This window comes from Carcharodon carcharias, chromosome 15 (genome assembly GCF_017639515.1).
Source record: "Carcharodon carcharias isolate sCarCar2 chromosome 15, sCarCar2.pri, whole genome shotgun sequence".
In the NCBI taxonomy this organism is placed as follows: domain Eukaryota; kingdom Metazoa; phylum Chordata; class Chondrichthyes; order Lamniformes; family Lamnidae; genus Carcharodon; species Carcharodon carcharias.
In genome coordinates this window covers 64,611,183-64,633,394 of record NC_054481.1, presented here as the reverse complement: position 1 = coordinate 64,633,394, position 22,212 = coordinate 64,611,183, and the positions used below count along the sequence as shown (strand labels likewise).

The window sequence follows — 22,212 nt, the reverse complement described above, 5'->3', positions numbered from 1 at the left end:
ATTAACAACCCAACAAGGATTTGGTTCTGGGGATGAGTTGGGCCAAGTGGATTGGGTTTCAGTTGGGAGCCTTTAGGAAACACTAATTGTCGTATCAAGCTTTAGGTTAATCAGGGAAAAGACAAGTAGCAATCTAAGATAAAAATACTAAATTGGAGGAGGGTTAATTTTAGTGGAGTGAAAATGGATCAGGCTTGGGTAGATTGGAATCAATTATTGGCAGGCAAAGCTGTAACAGAACAGCAGGCTGCCTTTTTAAAGAAGTGGTTTGGCTGCAGTCAAGGTATATTCTCACATGGGGGAATAATAGGGCAACCAATGCCCCCTGGATGATGAGTAAAATGAAGCAGAGAAAAGGGGCATGTAACAGATGTTAGGTTGATAATTCCAGTGAGAATTAGGCTAAATATAGTTCAGAAGATTAGTGAAAAAGGAAATCTGAGAGGCAGAGTATGAGAAGGGGGTGGCAATTAACAAGAGAATCCAAAAGACACAATTTTTTTTGATGATGTGTGGGCCATTTAGGAACAAAAAAACAAAACTACACATGGAGGCAGAGGGCATGGCTGAGATGCTAAATGAGTACTATGCATCTGTCTTTGCCGAGGAAGAAGATGCTGCCCATGTCATTGAAAGTGGATATAGTTGACATTCTGGATGGGCTAAAAGTTGATGGAGGCATTAGAAAGGTTGGCTGTACTTGGTGCTGATAAGTCACCAAGACCAGTTGGGATGTATCTGAGGAAATTGGGTGACGCAAGGGTGGAAATTGTGGAGGTACTGGCCATAATCTTCCATCCTCCTTGGATATGGGGATGGTGCCAGAGGACTGGAGAATTGCAAATGTTACACCCTTATTCAAAAAAGGTTGTGTAGATAAACCAAGCAACTGTAGGCCAGTCAGTTCAACCTCAGTGGCGGGAAAGCTTTTAGGGAAGATAAGGGGGCAAAATTTATAGAAAGTTTCCGTGTTTGGTCCAATGCTATGAGACTTTATGGGTTCTAGAGAAAATGTTGCAGGCTCCCAGGGCACTTCGTCCATCTGTACACTAGTGTCAACTCTTAGTGGGTTTGTCCTGCCAGTGGATAATGGAGGAGTCTGAGACATTGACTGTAAAGTATGATGCGCTGAGTATGACTGTCAGGATGTTTCTTGACTAGTCTGTAAGGTAGCTCCCTGAAATTTTGGCCCAAGTCCCCAAATGTTAGTGAGGGTGACGTTGCACAGTCAGGGTGTGCCTTTCATTTCCAGTGCCTCAGTTGACGTCAGTTGGTCCATCTAGTTTTATTCATGGACTTTTCCATAGCGGTTTGGTACAATTGAGTGGTTTACTATGCCATTTCAGGGGGAAGTTGACCACATTGCAGTGGGTCTGGCAGACTGGGCAAGGATAGTAGATTTCCTTCACTTAATGGGATAGTGAACCAAATGGGTTTTTAACAACAATTCAGTAGTTTCATGATTATACTATGACTAGTTCCTTCGCCTCCATCGCATCTGTTCTGATTATGCCACTTGCAAAAACAGTTCCTCTGACATGTCTTCCTTCTTCCTTAACCGAGGTTTTCCACCTATGGTGGTTGACAGGGCCCTCAACTGTGTCCAGCCCATCTCCCGTCATACGCCCTCACACCTTCCTCTCCCTCCCAGAAACATGATAGGGTCCCCCTTGTCTTCACTTATCACCCCACCGGCCTCCGCATTCAAAGGATCATCCTCCGCCATTCCCGCCAACTCCAGCATGATGCCACCACCAAACACATTTTCCCTTCACCACCACCACTACCCCAACAGCCCCCCCCCCCTCCCCCCCCCCACCGCAGCATTCCGCAGAAATTGTTCCCTCCGGGACACCCTGGTCCACTCCTCCATCACCCCTACACTTCAACCCCCTCCCATGGCACCTTCCCATGCAACTGCAGAAGGTGCAACACCTGCCCCTTTACTTCCGCTCTCCTCACCGTCCAAGGGCCCAAACACTCCTTTCAAGTGAAGCAGCATTTCACTTGCACTTCCCTTAATTTAGTCTACTGCATTGCTCCCAATGCAGTTTCCTCTGCATTGGAGAGACCAAATGCAGACTGGGTGATCTTATTGCAGAACACCTTCATTCTGTCCGCAAGCATGACCCAGACCTCTCTGTCGCTTGCTATTTCAACACTCCATCCTGCTCTCATGCCCATATGTCCGTCCTTGGCCTGCTGCATTGTTCCAGTGAAGCTCAACGCAAACGGGAGGAACAGCACCTCATCTTCCAACTAGGCACTTTACAGCCTTCCGGACTGAATATTGAGTTCAACAATTTTAGATCATGAACTCTCTCTTCCATCCCCACCCCCTTTCCGATTTCTCTCCCCTCCCCCCCACTTTTTTTTCCAATAATTTATATAGATTTTTCTTTTCCCACCTATTTCCATTATTTTTAAATGTATTTCCATCCATTGTTTTATCTCTACCTTTTAGCCTTTTTCAATTCCTTCACCTCACCCCACCCCACCCCCACTAGAGCTATCTGTACCTTGCTTGTCCTGCTTTCTACCCTTAATTAGCACATTCCTTAGGTAATATCACCACCTTCAACACCTCTTTGTCCTTATGTCTGTGACATCTTTGGTTATCTCCACCTATCACTGGCCCTCTATCCAGCTCTACTTGTTCCCCCCCTCCCCCCCAAACCAGCTTATATTTCACCTCTCTTCTATTTTTACTTAGTTCTGTTGAGGGGTAATTCGGACTCGAAACGTTAACTGTGTTCCTCTCCGCAGATGCTGCCAGACCTGCTGAGTTTTTCCAGGTGTTTTTGTTTTGGATTTCCAGCATCCGCAGTTGTTTGCTTTTATACTATGACTAGCTTTTTATTCCAAATTTATTTATTGACTGAATTTAAATTGGGATTTGAACTCGTGCTTTCAGATCATTAGTCCAGGTCTCTGGACTACAAGCCCAGTAACATTACCACTATGCTTCTGGTGCTGTGACACCAAGGTTGTGAACAGTCTCTTTCAGCTTCAGACAGTTTGGGGTGTGGATGGAGTTGGTACAAGGGAATGGATTTTAAATATCAGCAAAGGAAAAGTACTGGAGAAAATAAACAAAAACAGAAAATGCTGGAAAAACTCAGGTCTGATAATTCTGTTTCTGTCTCCGCAGATGCTAACGCTTCAAGTTCATATCACCCTTCAGAGCTAAAGAGAAGTAGAAATGTGATTAAATTTATACTGTTTAAGTGGGGTGGAACAGGTGAAGCAAGATAGAAGTTCAGTGATAGGTGGGGACTAAGGAGAGATTGACAAAGATGTTATGGACACAATACAAAGTGAGTGTTAATGGTAGTGGTGAAGACTAAAGGAGGTGCTGATAGTGGCATAAAGGTAAGAAAACAGTGTATTAATGGCAGGACATGGGTTAGCACCCTGTGAAAGAACAACATAGAAACAATTGACAAATGGCCCTGGGGGTGGGGTTGGGGGGGAAGAGGGTGGTGAGATGGTTGGGGGAAAAATGATTGATTTAGATGAATAAAAATAAATTTGAAAAAGGATTTTAAAAAAGAAAAAAGGGGTAAATATAGAGGAGAGAGTGCTCACGACCTGAAGTTGTTAAACTCATTGTTAAGACCAAAACGCTGTAAAGTGCCTAATCGGAAGATGAGGTGCTGTTCCTCCAGTTTGTGTTGGGCTTCACTGGAACATTGCAGCAGGCCAAGGACAGACATATGGACACGAGAGCAGGATGGTGTGTTGAAATGGCAAGCGACAGGAAGGTCTGGGTCATTCTTGTGGACTGAGTGAGGGTGCTTTGCAAAGCGATCACCCGGTCTGCATTTGGTCTCCCCAATGTAGAGGAAACTGCATTGGGAGCAGCAAATGTAGTAGACAAAACTGAAGATGGGAATAAAGGGCTGCTTCGCCTGAAAGGAGTGTTTGGACCCTTTTACTTCCTCCCTCCTCATAGTCAAAGGGCAGATGTTGTACTTTCCACGATTGCATGGGAAAGGAATGAGGTGGTAGGGGAGTGGACCAGGGTGTCACAGAGGGAACATTCCCTTCAGAATGCTGATGGTGGGGGGGATGATGGGAAGATGTGTTTGGTGGTGGCATCATGCTGGAGTTGGTGGAAATGGCGGAGGCTGATGGAGTGAAAAGTGAGGACGGGGGGGGGTGTGGGGGGAGGACAGAGGATGGGACCCTATCATGGTTCTGGGAGGAAGGGGCAAGGGCAGAGGTGTGGCGGATGGGTTGGCACTGTCACCAGAGTTGGGGGAAGACCTCAGTTAAGGAAGAAGGAATAGCTGTCAGAAGCACTGATTTTGCAAGGTGACGTCTTTAGAACAGATGCAATGGAGGCAAAGGAACTGAGGATGGGATGGAGCCCTCGGAGGAAAGACGTGAGGAACTGTAGTCAAGGTAACTGGGGAGACGGTGGCATAGTGATGATGTCGCTGGACTAGTATTCCAGAGATCCAGGCTAATGCTCTGGGGACATGGGTTCAAATCCTACTATGGCAGCTAGTGGAATTTGAATTCAGTTAATAAATCCGGAATATAAAGCTAGTCTCAGTGATAGTGACCATGAAACTACCTTTGATTGTCACAAAAACCCATCTTATTCACTAAATGTCCTCTAGGGAAGGAAATCTGCTGTCCTTAACTGGTCTGGCCTACATGTGACTCCAGATCCACAGCAATGTGGTTGACTCTTAACTGCCCTCTGAAATGGTCTAGCAAGGTCAATTCAAGGGCTATTGAGGATTGGCAACAAATGCTGGCCTTGTCAGTGACACCCACGTCCCATGAAAGAATCAAAAAAATAAACTGGGAGTCAGTGGGCTTGTGATGAATATTGGTAGACAGTATCACCAGAAACGGAAAGGTCAAGGAAGGGAAGGAATGTGTCAGAGATAGGCCATGTGAAGGTGACAGAGGGGTGGAAATTGGAAGCAAAATCTATTAAATGTTTCCAAGTCCAGACGAAGGCATGAAGCAGCACCGATACAGTCATTGATGTACCAAAAAAAGAGTTGTGGGTGAGGGCTGGAGTAGGACTGGAACAAGGAATGTTCCATGTACCCCACAAAAAGATAGGCATAACTGGGGCTTATGCAGGTACTCATAGCCAAAATAATGTCTTTCCAAACTGACACGTTCCTTGGACCTGATCGCCTACACTCTAGGGATTTAAGTGGTGGCTGCAGAGATGGTGGATGCATTGCTTTTGATCTTGTAGAGTTCCCTCTTCTAGAATGGTCTGCATGGTTTGGAAGATAGCAAGTGTGACCGTGTTACAAAAACGAGAGAAAAAATGGGGCGTTCAACAAATCTAGGCTGCTAAAGAAACCAAGGGAAAATAACTGCACAGACTACAGAACACTTAGTCCAACAAGTCATAGGCTTAAAATCCTACTGAGTAATCCCTCTCAGACAAAAGAATATAATTCAAATATAATTAGAAAAGAAGCCAGTGGAATACAAAATGGCTTTATATCTGGCAAAGGATCTAGGGAAGGGATCTTTAATATGAGCACTATCTGTGAGTGATACTGTAAGATGGATAAAGAAGTGTATGTATGTTCATAGACTATGAAAAAGCATATGAAAATCATGGAAAACTTATCGAATGTCAGAAGAACATACGAACGAATGAGACACCTTCAAGATGAGTAAGATATTTGTACTGGAATCATAGAGCTTTTATGTGAATGGTAAAGACAAATGCCGTGAAATACAGATCAAATAAGGAGTACGTCAGGGTTGTGTTTTATTGACATACTACTTTAATCTCTGTACTGAAGCTATATTTAGAAGAATTGAACACCTTGAAGGGATAAGTATTAGTGGTGGAAAGATAAATAACCTTGGTTATGCAGGCGGCAATGATGGCTGAGACTAGAGACACATTAGGGATTATAGATGAAGTTAAAGAATTGTGTGAAACTGAGCTTTAAGAAAACCGAAATAATAGCTATTATTAAGAAGCCCTCAAAACCAAAAGTGACAATCGCAGTTGACTGAACCAATGTAGAAAGTGGACAAATATTTGTACCTTGTTAGATAATTACAGAAGATGCTAAATGTGACACTGAAATTATCAGAAGAATTGAAATAGCAAGAGGTGCTTTTGATAAAATGATCAACAGAAAAGGCCTGTGTGCAAGAAAGCATTTGCTCAAATGTTATGCCTGGTCAATACTTTTTTATGACTGTGAAATCTGGAGCCTAGGCAACCAAATAATCAAAATTCTCAAAAAGTCTTTGAAATATGGGCATTCAGAAGATAGCTTGGAATACATTGGAAAGGGAGAGTAAATAATGAGAATGTCCTACGAAGAATGAAGTCCAGAAGAGTCATGATAGACATCACCAGCTGAAAACTGAGATTTGTTGATTTTTGGACAGGAAGGCAATCAAGGGTTATGGGGTTAAGCTGGAAAGAGGAGTTGCAAGCCAGCCATGACCTTGTTGAATGATGAAACTGGCCATTTGGCATACCCCCAAAATTTTATTTTCTTTATGCTCTTAAATACTGGAGATAAGAATGATAGTGTTCCACCTTTGGCAATGATAAGTCTACATAATAAGTCCACTTTAGGGTAGATTTTTAAAATTTTCTCGTGAAGTGGACATCGCTGGCAAAGCCAGCATTTGTTGCTCACTCCTAATTGCCCTTGAACTGACCTTGCTAGATCATTTGAGGACTGTTGAGAGTCATCCACATTGCTGTGCGTCTAGAGTCACATGTAGGCCAGACCAGGGCAGGATGGCAGATTTCCTTCCCTAAAGGAAAGGGATTTATTATTTCCAGGTTTATTAACTGAATTTAAATTCCACCAGCTGCCATGGTGAGATTTGAACCCATATCCCCAGAGTATTAGCCTGGGTCTCTGGATTAGTCCAGCGACATTACCATTAGACCACTGTCTGCCCCAATGTGCATAATCAGCGGCAACAGTGGAATGAAGGTGTTCCTCTATCCTACATTAATTTCTGTTCCCTGGCCAAGAGAGCAGATTCTTATAATCTTTGTTCCAAGTTGGAAATGGTAGTCTGATGGAGTGAGGGGGATTGCTGCTTCTGAGAAGTCCAGGAGACTTTTGGGGAAAGGTGAGGAGGAGAATAGATGTGCCAAATGAGAACCAGGAACTGCAGTGTGTATTCTTTGGCTTAAGATGCTGTCTTGTTCATAACCCACTTTTATTAATGTTTTTCAGTCTTTTAAAGCTCCATTGTGGAGGAGAAATCTAATGCTTCATAACCTAAGCAGATGGAAAAGCTTTTGTTACAGTAATTGGCAAGCCAGGCACACTGCAATGAAATGAAATGCAACATGAGCAATGTGATAACTGTTTAATTTGGCAAAACTAACTCTCAGCAGAAAAGTGCAGGAACTTGTAGTTGTATGGTTTTAATTTGGGTGCTGCTCCAACAAAATCCATCCACAGCTCTCAACTGAATATTTGTTAGGGGTGGGGGGAGCTCTGTCTCATTTCAGATCGCTTGAATGTTGATGTGCAAAGTAAGTCCACACAATTGGAACATCAGTAGAATGTTTCCTTATGGAGTGGGAACCTTAAAATCTGACACAGTTGACTGTCATTTATATTTGTGGTAAGTTGATTTCCCTCCTGCTCCCCTGGCATTCTCAAATTGTCAAGCACATCTGCTCCACAGCTTACTTTACATTTCTCTCCTCCTCACCAGAAGTTGGACTCATTTGGAGGGTGCTGGCAGTCCTTCAACTCTGAGATCCTGTCTTTGGCAAATATCCACACACTTTCAGTAAGGACTGCTGGAGTAATGTAGGTATGGGAACCCCCTTACCCATCCCTTCCCTTGATCTGGAGACTGTGTGGCTGACATCCTTTGGGACAGAATAATATGCTGACTATCCACTTGGCACACCCCTTTAAAGCACAGTTGAAGAATCTTTTATTGTGCTCAACATTCATTCAAGCTGCTTCCCTGCTCAATCCCATTTGGCATCAGCAGAACGAGGCACATATTTTTGCCACTGGGACCAATGTTTCCAGACTTGGTCAGCCCTAAAGTAAATGAAATTACTTTTTTTTTTAAACTGTGGCATCTTTCTCACTCTGAAATGTTACTTAATATTCTTTTTGCCCTTCCTTGATCTGGTCCAGATTGTTCATTCACTGATTTGCTAACAAATACAGGCTCCAGTCTGAGCCAGATGGACAGCATTGAACCTTTTGTGGAGACTGCGTGTATGTTTGGTTCTAATTTTAAATCCTGTTTTTTTTTCTGGTGACTATACCATGCGCTAGTGGTGATCTTTCAGGAATCATTGGAGTCAGGGAAGGTCCCCGAGGACTGGAAAATCGCTAATGTAACCCCCCTGTTTAAGAAGGGAGTGAGGCAAAAGACAGGAAATTACAGGCCGATTAGCCTGACCTCGGTCGTTGGTTAGATTTTAGAGTCCATTATTAAGGATGAGATTTCAGAATACTTGAAAGTGCATGGTAAAAAAGGGCAAAGTCAGCCTGGTGTCATCAAGGGGAGGTCATGCCTGACAAATCTGTTAGAATTCTTTGAGGAGGTAATGAGTAGGTTAGACAAAGGAGAGCCAATGGATGTTATCTATTTGGACTTCCAGAAGGCCTTTGACAAGGTGCCGCACAGGAGGCTGCTCAGTAAGATAAGAGCCCATGGTGTTAGAGGCAAGGTACTAGCATGGATAGAAGATTGGCTGTCTGGCAGGAGGCAGAGAGTGGGGATAAGGGGATCCTTCTCAGGATGGCTGCCGGTGACTAGTGGAGTTCCGCAGGGGCCAGTGTTGGGACCACAACTTTTCACTTTACACATTAATGATCTAGATGAAGGAACTGAGGGCATCCTGGCTAAGTTTGTAGATGATACAAAGATAGATGGAGGGACAGGTGGTATTGAGGAGGCGGGGAGGCTGCAGAAGGATTTGGACAGGTTAGGAGAATGGGCAAAGAAGTGGCAGATGGAATACAATGTGGGGAAGTGTGTGGTCATGCACTTTGGTATGAAGAATAGAGGCATAGACTATTTTCTAAATGGGGAGAGAATTCAGAAATCTGGAGTGCAAAGGGACTTGGGAGTCCTAGTCCAGGATTCTCTTAAGTTTAACTTGCAGATTGACACAGTAGTTAGGAAGGAAAATGCAATGTTGGCATTTATTTCGAGAGGACTAGAATATAAAAGCAGGGATGTGCTGCTGAGGCTTTATAAGGCTCTGGTCAGACCACATTTAAAATATTGTGAGCAATTTTGGGCCCCGTATCTCAGGACGGATGTGCTGGCCCTGGAGAGGGTCCAGAGGAGGTTTACGAGAATGATCCCAGGAATGAAAGGCTTAACATATGAGGAACGTTTGAGGACTTTGGGTCTATACTCAATGGAGTTTAGAAGGATGAGGGGGGATCTGATTGAAACTTACGGAATACTGAAAGGCCTGGATAGCGTGGACGTGAGGAAGATGTTTCCGTTAGTAGGAGAGACTAGGACCCGAGGGCACAGCCTCAGAGTAAAGGGAAGACCTTTTAGAACAGAGATGAGGAGAAACTTCTTTAGCCAGTGAGTGGTGAATCTATGGAATTCATTGCCACAGAAGTCTGTGGAGGCCAGGTCATTGAGTGTATTTAAGACCGAGATAGATAGGTTCTTGATTGATAAGGGGATCAAAGATTATGGGGAGAAGGCGGGAGAATGGGGTTGAGAAACTTATAAGCCATGATTGAATGGCGGAGCAGACTCGATGGGCCGAATGGCCTAATTTCTGATCCTATGTCTTATGGTCTTATGGAACCCTAATGTTTTCTTAGAATTTGTGTTGCACTCTGTACTACATGACTTTTCCTAGGAAAACAAATCCATTGTGACATGTGTGTTATAATTTGAATAAGCAGGCTTGTAGGTCAACGCAGCATGCACTAAGACAATACAGAGCAGGAAAGATCAGTTTCCAGTGTCTACTGAATTAACTAATCTGTGCCTGTAATGAAGATTCTCTACAATTGGCTTCTTAGGGCAAGGAGGAAGAGGAAATCAATTCAATCAATTAACTTCTCTGGGAGCTGTGCTGGTGCAGAGATCAGATGAGGAAAGGATCAAGTTTGACCGTGATGCTCATACCTGGTGGTGTTCACTAGGGATCTTGCATGAAGAGCAGCCACTTAAATGTGGAACCAGAGGGTGACCAATGATGTAGGCCATATAGTCTAACAAGAATAGGTGTGGGCCACATGTCAACAACAACTTGTACTAATAATGTACCATTGAAGATAGTAAAATGTTCTATGATACTTCATATAAGTGTTATCAAACAGAATTTTGACATTGAGCCACATCAGGTGATAGTAGGATAGATGACCAAAAGTTTGGTCAGATGAGTTTTAAGCAGTGTTTTAAAGGAGAATGGAGGGCTAAATAATTTTTGAGAGAATTCTAGAGTTTAAGGCACAGGCAGCCGAAGGAACAGCCGCCACTCATGGGATGCCTAAGTGGGGGTGGGGTGTGTGTAAGAGATCAGAATTGAGGAATGCAGAGCTCTGAGGGTTTTCAAGCTGAGGTGGTTAGAGGTAAGGAGGACAAATCTGTTCAGGGATTTTAACTCAAAAGTTGAGCATTTTTTAAATGGGGGTGTTGGTAAACTGGGAGCTAATGTAGATCAGCAGGCACTGGGGTGATGGATGAACAGAGTGCAAGTTAGGACATTGGCAGCAGAGTCTTGGATGACCTCAAGTTTACAAAGAGTGGTTGGCCTGAAGGCCAAGAGATGCAGAGGGGATAAATTAGAAACATAATCCTTTGTTTCTGAGCTGGTGCAAATGCCCTTGTTTGTTTACATCTCAAAACATTTGTAGCCAAGCATTGACCACTTCGGTGCTGCCAATACTGCCCCAATCGCATACCTAAGGGTGTGTGAATAAAGCCTGAGAGTAACCCTTGTTTCTGCCCTACACAGCTTCAGTGCCTTTCTGCAGTAACATGAGATCAGGAATTTGGTGTTATGGGCATGAGTACACATTCCATCCCTCCACGACACTCCAAATGTACTGAATAAGCTATTTTTAATGAAATAAATTGCTTCTGGAAAAAATGGATCATGCTGCTGTAAAACATTGAGAATAAGCATTCCAATGATGGCTTTAGTTTAAAAAGCTTTAATTAGTCCAGAATGTGAGGCAGAGTTTTCCTCAAGCTAACTTTGTAGCATTTGAAAAGTAAATGAATTCCATTGACATTTCTGGAGTCCTTGGTTTAAAAAAAAGGCATTTATCCACAACAATTGGCCTTTTTTTGGTGGTTTGTTGTTGTGATGGTGTGGCAAAATAAAATGTTTTGATTTTCTGTTGTAAAATGTGTACTGCAGCTTCATTTCCCTATAATTAACTGCATATGGTCCCTCTGCAAATCTGCAGTAATGTCACAAACTCCTATAATTACCTTGCTCGGAGTATCCTGCTGTGCTGCTCTCCGCTGTCCTACTTAGTGCAGATACCAATTACTGATGAGCTTGTCCGCCAACAGGAGAACATCAACATGCTTCAAAAAGCATTGCTTGATAAAACATCTTGTCCACAGATTACAGATAGATGGTATGGTTTGCATTGTTTTGTTTAATTACTTCCTTTCCCTCCTCTCCTGCTGAAGCTGCTCATTTCCCCCCTCTCCCTGCTGAAGATGCTTTTTTTTTGGCTGGAATATAATTCCATAAGTAAAATTTCAATATACCTATTGAGGATAATCCTTACAATTCTAGATACTGAGAGTTGACAACTGCTTTTGTTTGTTTACTGCCTTTTCCAGGTCACCATGAATCTGGCCATTTTATGTTGATATCTGGCTGTAAATTAGGATCAAGTGGCCTTAATACGGCATTGAAAGCTACTTAAAGTAATACTAGACTTGACTTGGGCTTACTTTGTGGGGCTCCTGGATACAAGCAGAAATTGCTTATAGTTCTGGAACTTTATAAATGGATAATAGTTTATTATGAATGCTGCAAAACCAGTTTAATAATTTGAAGTAAATCTGTGCCTTTTCTCCAAATTCCTAGGCCTCTGCAAAACAGAATTTCCTAGATAGTTTAGTTTAGAAGGGGAGGGATTTTCCCTTTTTCCTCCTCCTTCCCCAAAATACCTTGCTGCTTCCTGAATGAATTGAAGCAAATGAGTGCAAATCTGGTATGCTTAGTGAGTCCAAAACATTAAACTGTTGGATAATTGTATCCGAATTGTGGTTAATCAAAATCTGATTCAATTTTTGCCCCAAATCTAGCTTGGTTTGAGCAGTAATTTTGAAGTCTGTGGTCTGCTCAATGTATTTGGGCAGTAAAGATTGCAAACTATGTAGATGCTATACTATGCAAGCATAGAAAGGATTATAAATGCACGATGAACTGGCCCAGTGAGTAAGGATGCTGCTATAATCTGAGGGCGTTTTTGGAGCATTATGGTTGGTTAGCTTTGATATTCAAAATTTTTCTGGTTTTAAACTACTTTCTGCAGTGGTCAGGTCTCATCTAATTATCATTCTTGGAAAGTGGGACTAGATTAAGATTAAACAAATAATATAAAAGGGAGAAGAGAATAGTTTTGCCCTTTTAAGGGTGATGCACTTTTTGTTTTCTGTTGCAGTATAACTGAGATTGAGAACTCATTGTAATTTGAGTGATAGGATAGTTAGTCTGTCTGCACTACGAATGGCACTTAATGGACAGACTGATGGAATACCTTCAGTGGTCTAATAGCATAGTAGGACGATGAAGGATCTGAGTCAGAAAAACTAAATGGGAAGGAGCAGTACTTGAGTACATTTTCTCATTTTGAGGTGACAACCTTACAAATTTGGTTTAGTTCCTTGACCTATGATTTTAAGATATGGAGCTCCAGGTGTGGAGTTTACAGGCCTACACAAAGAAGCAGCTACTGTGACACAGATGCACTTTTTACCAGGACAGGTACAGTAACATTCGTGATACAACCTTCCTCAAAGAATGGAGTGGATGTGAATTTTGCTGAGAGGTAGAAACCAAGTTGGGGGATGGGGGTGTAGTTAGCTCAGTTGGCTAGATGGCTAGCGTGTGGATCAGATTAATGCCCACAGCACTGGGTTTGATCCCTGTTCTGGCTGAAGTAGACTATGGGCCTGCCTCCTTGCACTGCCTGCAGTAAAAAATCATGGCACGGAGCTGTGGTTCAGTGAATAATTGCTAAGGACTTGCCTACAGGCAGAAAACTTGAAGAGGGAAACAAGTACTTGGTAGGAGTTCTATCTGGGTTCAGGGATGAGGAATACATAGTGGGAGTACCTCATAGATCAGTATTGAGCCAATTGCTGTCTTCTTTGATTTACATAAATGAGCTGAATTCTGAAATTTAATAAAAAGTGGTCATGTGCAGACAATTCCAAACTGGGTGAGGGAAGGAATTGGAGGCAGCTTGGGACTTCCAAAATGACTTGGTTAAAGTATGTAAGTGAGTAGAAGTATGGCAGATGAAATTTAATGTGAACAAATGTGAAGTACTGCACATGGGAAGAAAAAATATGTGGAAATAGCTGAAGGGGAAACCTGGAGTCGTCTTACTGTGTCATCTAACACACAGCAGCTATCAGCAAAAGCAATAGAATGTTAAACTATAAGCCAAAACTGCAATGTAGGTCATAACCACACTGTTACAAGACTGTGGTCAGAGCACACTGTAGCAGTGTCAGTTCTGGGTAGACTGAACCTTGAGCATTGGGTTCAGTTCTAGTCACTGAAACAAAAGGAAGGCATTGCTATCCTGACTCCAGTGTTTCAAAAGAACATCATGGCAATGTCAAAGGTCTGAATTGAGGGAAGACTGGGGAAACCTGAGCTTTCAGCCTCATTGGAGACACCTGAAAAGTGATATTAAAATCATATAGGGCAGAATTTTACGTCCTGCGGGCGCAAGCCTGACCCGATCGGGTGTAAAATAATGTGCGATATTTCACCCGGTTGGTGCTGGCGCTGTGCCTGCCAATAATTAGCAGGCTACTTAAAGCCATAACAGTCCAATTGATGGCGATTTTTCATTGCCCATGCGATTTCGCGCTCATCACATGGGCAAAACGGGCAGGCAGCCAGCGACATTTTCAAAAACCTCATCCAAAACTGGGATAAAAAGGGTCAGCAGCATTGCCAGTATGAGTAGTGAGGGGTTTGGTAGATAGTTTGCTGCTGGTGACTTATTGGTATTTATGCAGCTCTGAGTTGTCATCTGCTGACTGTGTTGTACTGCCTTGCTCAGTCTTGTGCTGGTGTGTGCATTGGCTGACTGCATTCGGCTTCACAGCTGAGCCCACTCATTTCCTCCATAATCTACACATGCACTTCGATTAGAAGTGGAGTCTGATTTTTTTTTCACTGTTATGATGAGTTACACTGAGGCTAATTCCAGTTGGCCATCTAGGTTAGCATAGAATCAGGCCAAATGGCATAATGCTGCCGGTATATTTATTAAGCCACTAGTCAAGTAAACATGTCTATATTGTAATTGACCCTACTTTGTATCTTCCCTTCCCAGGGCCGTCTGTTGTCTTTGCTGGATGACAATTCCATTCACCTGTGGGAGATTAATCAAAGGAACAGCTATTCTCACCTGGAAGAGATCTGCACTTTAACACTTCCTGGACGACCAGGGTTCGACTGTACTAAGTACAAAAACCTCTTGTTCTTCACACGTGGTCTGACTTTAGCCCAGTGACCCAGAGATAACCCTAGCTGTGAAAGAGAAGAGGAAAAAATAGCAGATTGATGGTTTTGTCTGTATGTTGCGGGCAAATAAACTTGAGGTGTTGTTTAAAAGTCATCAAACTGGTTGTAATTCCATGCTTTGTCTCATGCTTGAAAGTTTTACGTGATATTTCCCTAACCTACTCCTTGGAAAGTCGAGGCACCTTGGATGGGCCTGTTCACTCAAAGGGGCAAGTTGAAAGAGAGCCGAGGTGTTGACTTGTTCACTGTGTCCAAGTGAAAGGTGGCAAGCTCCCACAACAGCAGTGTGATAATGATCAGAATCAGTTCTTGTGATGTTGATTGAGGGATGAATATTGGTCCAGGAAACTGAAAATGATTCCACTGCTCCCCTTCAAAATAGTGCCATGGCATATTTCACGTCCACTTCAGAGGACAATCGTGGCTGCTGTTTAACGTCTCATCCTAAAGACAGCACCTCCAACAGTGGAGTACTGCCCTGGAGTGTCCATCTTGATTTTTGTCCTCAAATCCTGATGAGGGAACTTGAACTCTACCTTCTGATTCTAGGCAAGAGTACTATCAACTAAGCCATTGCTGACAGGTTGCCTGGAACAATGGTTGAGAACAATGACTCTGAACTTGAATAAGGAATGGCTTTTTGCAGTAATGGGAAAGCTGTAGGATTCTAAAGGTTTTAGCTAAAATGAACTGAGGGCCTTCTGGCTTCACTTGTATGATAGTGAGAAGAGAATTATTATTTAATTATCTTAGTATGTTTAGGGGGTTTATATTATATACGACACCCCTCTTCCTCTCCCTATTATGCTGTTTTTTTTTTAAACGTCCAAAAAAAGCTAGGTTGTTGTAGCTTACTGCAAACAGCAGTCAGAATGGAGATGAACTGGAAAATTCCTTGCAAATAATCTGCCCCATTTAACAATCTGCTCCTTTTTTAATCCTTTGAAAAGTTTTCATTTTAATCCTAAATGTCTAGGCCCTGCAAGTTTTTTTTTAGTGAAACATTGTTCTGCATATGGTGAATGGTGCTATCTCACTCTTTTGATACATTCAATCTGTCAAGTCAATCAAATGATATGGCTGGATACAGATCAAAGCTTCTTCTGCATTGCCTTCAAAAATATGCCTAGAAGCTAACCTCTACTGCTGCTGTATACTATCAACATTTTCTATACCAGCCATCTATGGTGCTTTAGAACCAATTTGGTAATTTAATGCTAGAGTGGGCTAATTTTATGCTGTAGGCCCCTGTCCACCAGGAACTAGATTAGAATCATTAAACCCATTTCACAGCCCTTGTAACCAGTAGCTGGTAGCTATTCGTCCTGAGCTGGAGTCACATCTTAGTGTCAGAATTAGAGTGTGGAAAATGTGGGATTGTATGGCACTGCCATCAGCCGTTTTCCAGTTGTAAGGTGATCCATGTCTTGTGCCACAAAATATAACAGAATCTTGCAACTTTTAAGATTGAGGCTAATGCAAAGATGTCCGTTTGTTTCTGTTCCCTTGCTCTGCACATGCACATACAATACACATTGCACAATTTCCTGTTTCCGTTTTTCTTTGTGATTTTTATCTTCTCTCTGTTACCATGGTCAAAGGGTGGTGTTTTCTTTGTCTCATGAGCGTTTGCTTGGGAGGGAAATTGGCTGTCGAGAAATAGAAGCAATTGTCTGCTTTATAAGCTCATTTTACCTGTGGTTTCTTTTTTTTGTTCCTGTTTTTTAAATTGCTGGAATTTGTTTTAATTTTGATTATAGGGTGTAATCTTATTCACTGAGGAATCTTTGATTCAATGTTTGTTATGTACTGACCTTTCAGATCTCATCAGCCACCAATTGCATATTTACAATTCTAGGGATTAAATGGAAGCTAATTGAGACTTTTCAGAATTGACATTATCAATTAAAAGTTTGTGTCTATCCAAATAATCAGGAGATTAAATATTCAAGATTTGGGAGCAAAGAGGAGAGAGGCCAGGAATAATGAAGTGGCTGAAGATAAATGTCCTGTGAGGATGATGGAGTGAATCTCAGTTGTGAGGTGGTTAGTTGAAAGTTAAAATTCAGTGTGGGTGTGGCTAAATACTGAAAGATTTGAAGAGGGGGAGTGGGGGTAACAGGCAAGACTACTGTAAAAATGGCAGAAGAACTGTTTGTTGAGGACTTGTTTGTAGCAGCCTAGTTCTGACTGATTATCCACTGGGAGGAACTCTGCAATATGGAGGGCCTAGCACAGACTAACATGGCATTGCAGAAAATTGAGGCAAATGTGTATTTAAAGCTGCTTAAAAATTGAGTAATAATCAAGAACCTTCAGTCTCTTTGTAATCAATCTCCAAATAAACCAATGCTGCTAATGTCACTGTTTAGTCTTAGAATGCGAAGGATAATATACTGGCTCCATTCAGTCTGTAAATTTAGAAGAAACATTTTATTGGTAGAGGCACTATACAGGTAATTATGAAAATTTGTACATACCTGTTACATTAGGACCCCAGCACACCAAAATTCAATTTTTTGAAGGCCTTTGGCACTAGGACCCTTCACTGCCGTAAATCTTCAATTAAAAAAAGCTGTGGCTAACTTTTGGTAAGGTTATATATCACCATTCCTACTCCAGGTGATGTGATATTTCAACTCAGCTGGCAACTTTAAATATGGAGCGAAATAATCTTCGCTTTTGCAGACACTTGTATGTGTTGCCTTGCCACTTGTATCCATCATTTAGATGACCCTTGTACAAGTTCGTATTTGGCACTTTACACCCCCCCCCCTCTCCATTGTAGGTTTCCAAGTGATAGTATCTGTGCATCAAAATAGAACTGAGCCTGTTTTTGAACCTTTTTTAAGCCTGGCTATTACTATGGGTCTAATTTCCCTTCCCATTCTATTGTGCTAATTCTGTTGCATACACTAAATATCAGCTGCACTGTTTCTTTAACCAGAGCCCAGTGAGCAATCAAAGGCCTGCTTTCAATTGGGAACTAGCTGTCGAAATAAAAGCCATTGTTTTGATTTGAAACGTTCAGTGGTACAACTATTTTGCTTTTTCTCCTCCACCCTTGAGGTTGCAGTTAACCCATTGCGTGAGGTAAAACACCCTAAAGTCAGCATCTAATGTGCTTACACACTTTGCACCATGTCACTAATTAGCAAACAATATCCAAATCCCAAACTGAGTTCTCTTTACCTTTCCCCTACCTATTTCTGTAGCATTGACCATCCTGGCTTGAGCTATCTCAACATGGCACCAGGCAGCAGCTAATGGAGAGTTGAAAATGTAGGGTCAAGAATGAGTTTGAGAAGTTGTTTGAAAGTAATAGAGATCGGTAGTTAGACGGAGATTTAGGAAGAGAATGTAAGTGCAGGAAAGTTTAACTGAAGTTTCTACCACCACTGTTGGTTGGGGTGGTGAGGAAGGAAAGTGGAAGTATGCAATATGGAACTATCTAGAGGGATTGGTGCACACTATGGATTAGAAGAAAGTTATTCAGGTGAAGTGAGGACATGGGAGGGGTTTGTAAGGCAGTGAAGAATATTTTGACACTTGAGGAAACTGGGTGCCAATGGAAGTGATATAAGGATTGAATTTGTGGTTATGTTGGAGAGTAGGGCTTGTCAGGTGAAGCTGGTTAGTGCTGAATATGTAAACAGTTTCTGCAGTGGTGAGTTGGAAGTGTGGGCTGCCATTAATGGGAACTGGATTAATGGTTTACAGTTATTGACTTTAATATTATTGAACTGAGATTGGCTGGTCTTTGGACATGTCTAATGGAGAAGAGCTTTTTGGCACCAGATCCATTTTTTTAATAGGAAGTTTCTTTTTCTACCAGACCTGTTTTCTGAAAGTATAATGGTACATATTCTCATGCTTCTGTTCCTTTTTGAGGGACTATATCCTGACAGTTTGCTTCAAATGCATTTGTTTGATTTGGTTTCTTGGATGTTGAAGCCCAGCTATTTAGCTTTATCTTCCCATTGCCAAATACCAGCAAGAATGACACACTCCAGTGTCATGGTCCTCTTCATAGTTAACCATGCTGGAAAGGTTCTTTCCACTTTTCTCCTCTTCGCCCATCCCTCATTTCCCATCTTGTATCCTGGCACAAGATGTAGTTTAACCTCACTCTAGAATGAGTGAACTGCAGTCTGTAATGGGACTGAGACTTGTCCAAACTTGCTTTGGTTGCTTGAATTGTTTCCTGACCAGTGTATAATCATATTGCCCTAATGGTTCAGTGAGTGAAAGTTTCATAGATGATGCAGTTTCATAGCCGAGTTAAATCCTTGGTTTGTACTGATTTTAGCTCATTTTCACTAAGTGGTTGGAAGGAATGGCTTTGCTATTCATGTTTGTAGGAGTGTGGAAAATAAATCAACCAAGTCTTCGGTTTGCACTTTGCAGCAGGGACTGAGGATAGCATTGTATGGTGATTGGGTAAGAACAAGGTCAGAATTAACTTTGTCTCCCTATGGTTATATGCCCTATGCCTATTGCTTGCATGTGAAGAATGTCCCCTTGGATAAAATAGGACTGGAAGACTGTTGATACTAATGGAAACCCATAACAGTGTGTATAGTACCTTTAGTAAAACGTATCATGTGAGCTTGCTTCTAGGGAGAGGAATGAACATCAGTGGGAGTTGGAGAGGAAAATTTCCAGTTGCATGTAAGCTCCCATTGATCCCCATCCTATTCTACACTGAATTCACAAGCTTTACTTTTGAGCAAAGTGTAGTAAATCAGAATGCTCCATTCAGTCCTGCACCTTTTTAGTTTAAGAAATATTGGGAGTTTTGAAACTAAACCAGCAGCAGGCAAAAACCGTCATATGATGTAACATATTTGTTGATGACCTCTAAATTGGCACAATTTAATGTGGAGAAATTAGTACCCTTAAACATGAATGTTTTCCTAATATGCAATAAATCAAACTTGGATGCCAGAGTATAACATTATATTTCCTTTGTACAGCCCTCCCAGTATTACCAGAATTACTGTGATTATGTTGAAGTCTTGCTGTGACATGGCATATTTGGGGACAGAAGGTGGAGGTGTGTATTTCCTGGATTTACCATCATTGCAACTATTGGATAGCAAAACTCTATTTCAGGATGAGGTTTTGCAGAGGTAAGTGTGCACTGGATTTTCAAAACACGTATACAATTTTTTTCTTAAACGTGGCTAACATTTCTCTCAAACCTGTTGCTTAGTTTTGTTTATCATTTGAATTATGTGCAGTCTTGAATGAAACCAAACTGACAGTTTATAGCTGGACTATAGGTTCTGGACCATTGTTCCCAGAATTGTTTAAATGGTAAATTAAGTTAGATGTTTCTGCATTTTACTCTACTGTAAATGTTTAGTCTCTGCCAAGCTTTCATGGAGGAAATGCATATGGAAGTTAATTGCTCATTATTTAGGGAGGAGAGGAATAGAAGGGGCAAGAGTGTCAGTGTAATTCTCTTGTATACTGTCTGTAGCTGTTTATTAAGAGACTTTGAGTGACCTGGAACCAATCTGTGGTTGGGGGATTTCTCTGTTGCCCTGTGGTGTGTTGGATGGGGATAATACATCTGCCTGTCAGCCTGCAGAGTAGGAAGGAGTTGTGCGTTGCTTATCCCTTTAACCCTGCAATGTGAATCTTGAACACTCTGTAACACTGTTGCAAATGTGTTTGAAAGCCAAATTTAGATTTTAGAGCCTTTAAGGGATAAAACTATTCTCTTTCATTTAACATGTGTTTTTTAAACATTAATATCCTAGTAGAAATACGATTCTTGCTCCATAGTTTTTGTTTGCCTTAAAATGCATATATTGTAAAATGCATAAATCATCTAACTGTAAAATGTATGTAGGAAATTAATATATTCAACCTTATTTCTGTTATGCTAGGCTAGTTGGTTTAGGACTGCTTGATTTCAAAACCAAGCACATAATTAGAACTTTCAGCTGCTCATTGATTTGCCACTGTATTAAATTTTGTCTGCAGGTGGCAAATTCTGCATTTTTTAAAAGCTTTTTGAATCAAATTTTCTGAAGTCTCACACGACAGTAAGGAGCTCTTATTCAAAGTGAAGTGCTGATCACAAGGTATTTCTGGCACAAGAAGGGCCACTCTAACTACATTCATGCATTTACAGAAAACATTCCTGTCCCTTGTTCATGGAAGTGCCCGTGAGTGTTGGGCCAGGGTAGGTTATCTGTTGCGATGGCCTAATAATTGAATTGCTTGATGCTCGGTCCAAGCTTACATCTGACATTTCAGGTGATATTCAGCTAAAAAGGAGAAATTGTCTAATTGTAAAATGATATATAATAATCAAATTGTATCAGCAGCAAAATATTCCTGCTCCTAAAGGGAGGGTTATTAAAATGAAACCATGTCAGTGTTTGTGCAAGCTATCTAGGATTGTATTTGTGTTGGCAAAATTCCAAGTGTGGAGGGAGTTAAAATGTCTCACCCCAGTTCCATAGTAGGTCATGGGATGCAACTGACTGGACTCTGTTCAATGAGTAATTTGACTTGAGTTTTGATTGTATTTATCCTGTTTGGACAGGATTTTGAGGTCCAGAAGTTAAGGCTTTTTTGGTTCTTTTCATGTAAATGGAACAATTAAGTGCCCTTCAAAAAAGGGATATTTATGTTTGTTATAATGTTCATTCCTGCTGTGGTCTGTATTTAGAAACTGATGTCTTGCCCCCAACCCCCCACCTTCTCCAGTTCTATGTCACCTTGCGTATCGTCTGTCTGTTTAGCTTTGCATGTGTGCCAATGTTCCTTTCTTTACTGAAATATTTAGTTCTCTAGCAGTTTCAGGGAAAGTCAGTAACTATATTTTGGCCTGTATTTCAGGTGGTGACTTGACCTATTAGACCTCATTCCATGTAGGACCCACTGCAGTTAATACTAAATTCAGTTTTGTTTCTCAGCAGTGGAATAAAAGGCGACTTTGTCTCCCAATAGGAAAATAACCTTCACTTTTGAGATTCCCAATAGAAGCTAACAGAATGCTGGAGTTTGGAGAGAGTACACAGCATTGTGTTGAGGTCTGCATGGTAAATTATTCCAAATATGCTTAAGGAAATATTACAAATGCAATGCACTATAATCTCCCAGTGTTTCTTAATACAAGCCCTGTTGTTACTGCTGCCAGTGACAAATGTATAACAACCAGTCTATCACCCCAGTGTCTTGGGGAGAAAATCTGATTAATGTGCTCACTTCAACTGTGAAACAGCAATATTCAGCAATCCAGGACTTTGTCCATTGCCCATCATTCTTCCTTTGTGTTCTTTTCCTGACGCCTTTTCAGTTGTGGTGAACAACACCAACACTGTCTGGTCACACTGCAATTGTGATTTGGTCTTAATGAGGTTATTTGAGCAAGGAGTATTAAATCTAACACTGGGACTGATTTCTGAGTAATCTTTTGCCCTGCCTATGTTGTAATAACTTCTCTGTTTCCCATCATCTTGTGT

At 41.6% G+C, this 22,212-nt stretch overlaps 1 protein-coding gene across 2 annotated transcripts in view; it reads left to right on the top strand.

The window, feature by feature from the left end:
- llgl1 (LLGL scribble cell polarity complex component 1) overlaps nt 1–22,212 on the top strand; it is a 161,706-nt gene that overhangs the window by 86,557 nt on the left and 52,937 nt on the right. For both annotated transcript variants that reach the window (XM_041206676.1, XM_041206675.1), the window contains exons 3-5: nt 12,865–12,946; nt 14,538–14,668; nt 19,705–19,860. In XM_041206676.1, coding sequence (XP_041062610.1) covers nt 12,865–12,946; nt 14,538–14,668; nt 19,705–19,860 — 369 coding nt within the window. The remainder of the gene's footprint in view (nt 1–12,864; nt 12,947–14,537; nt 14,669–19,704; nt 19,861–22,212) is intronic.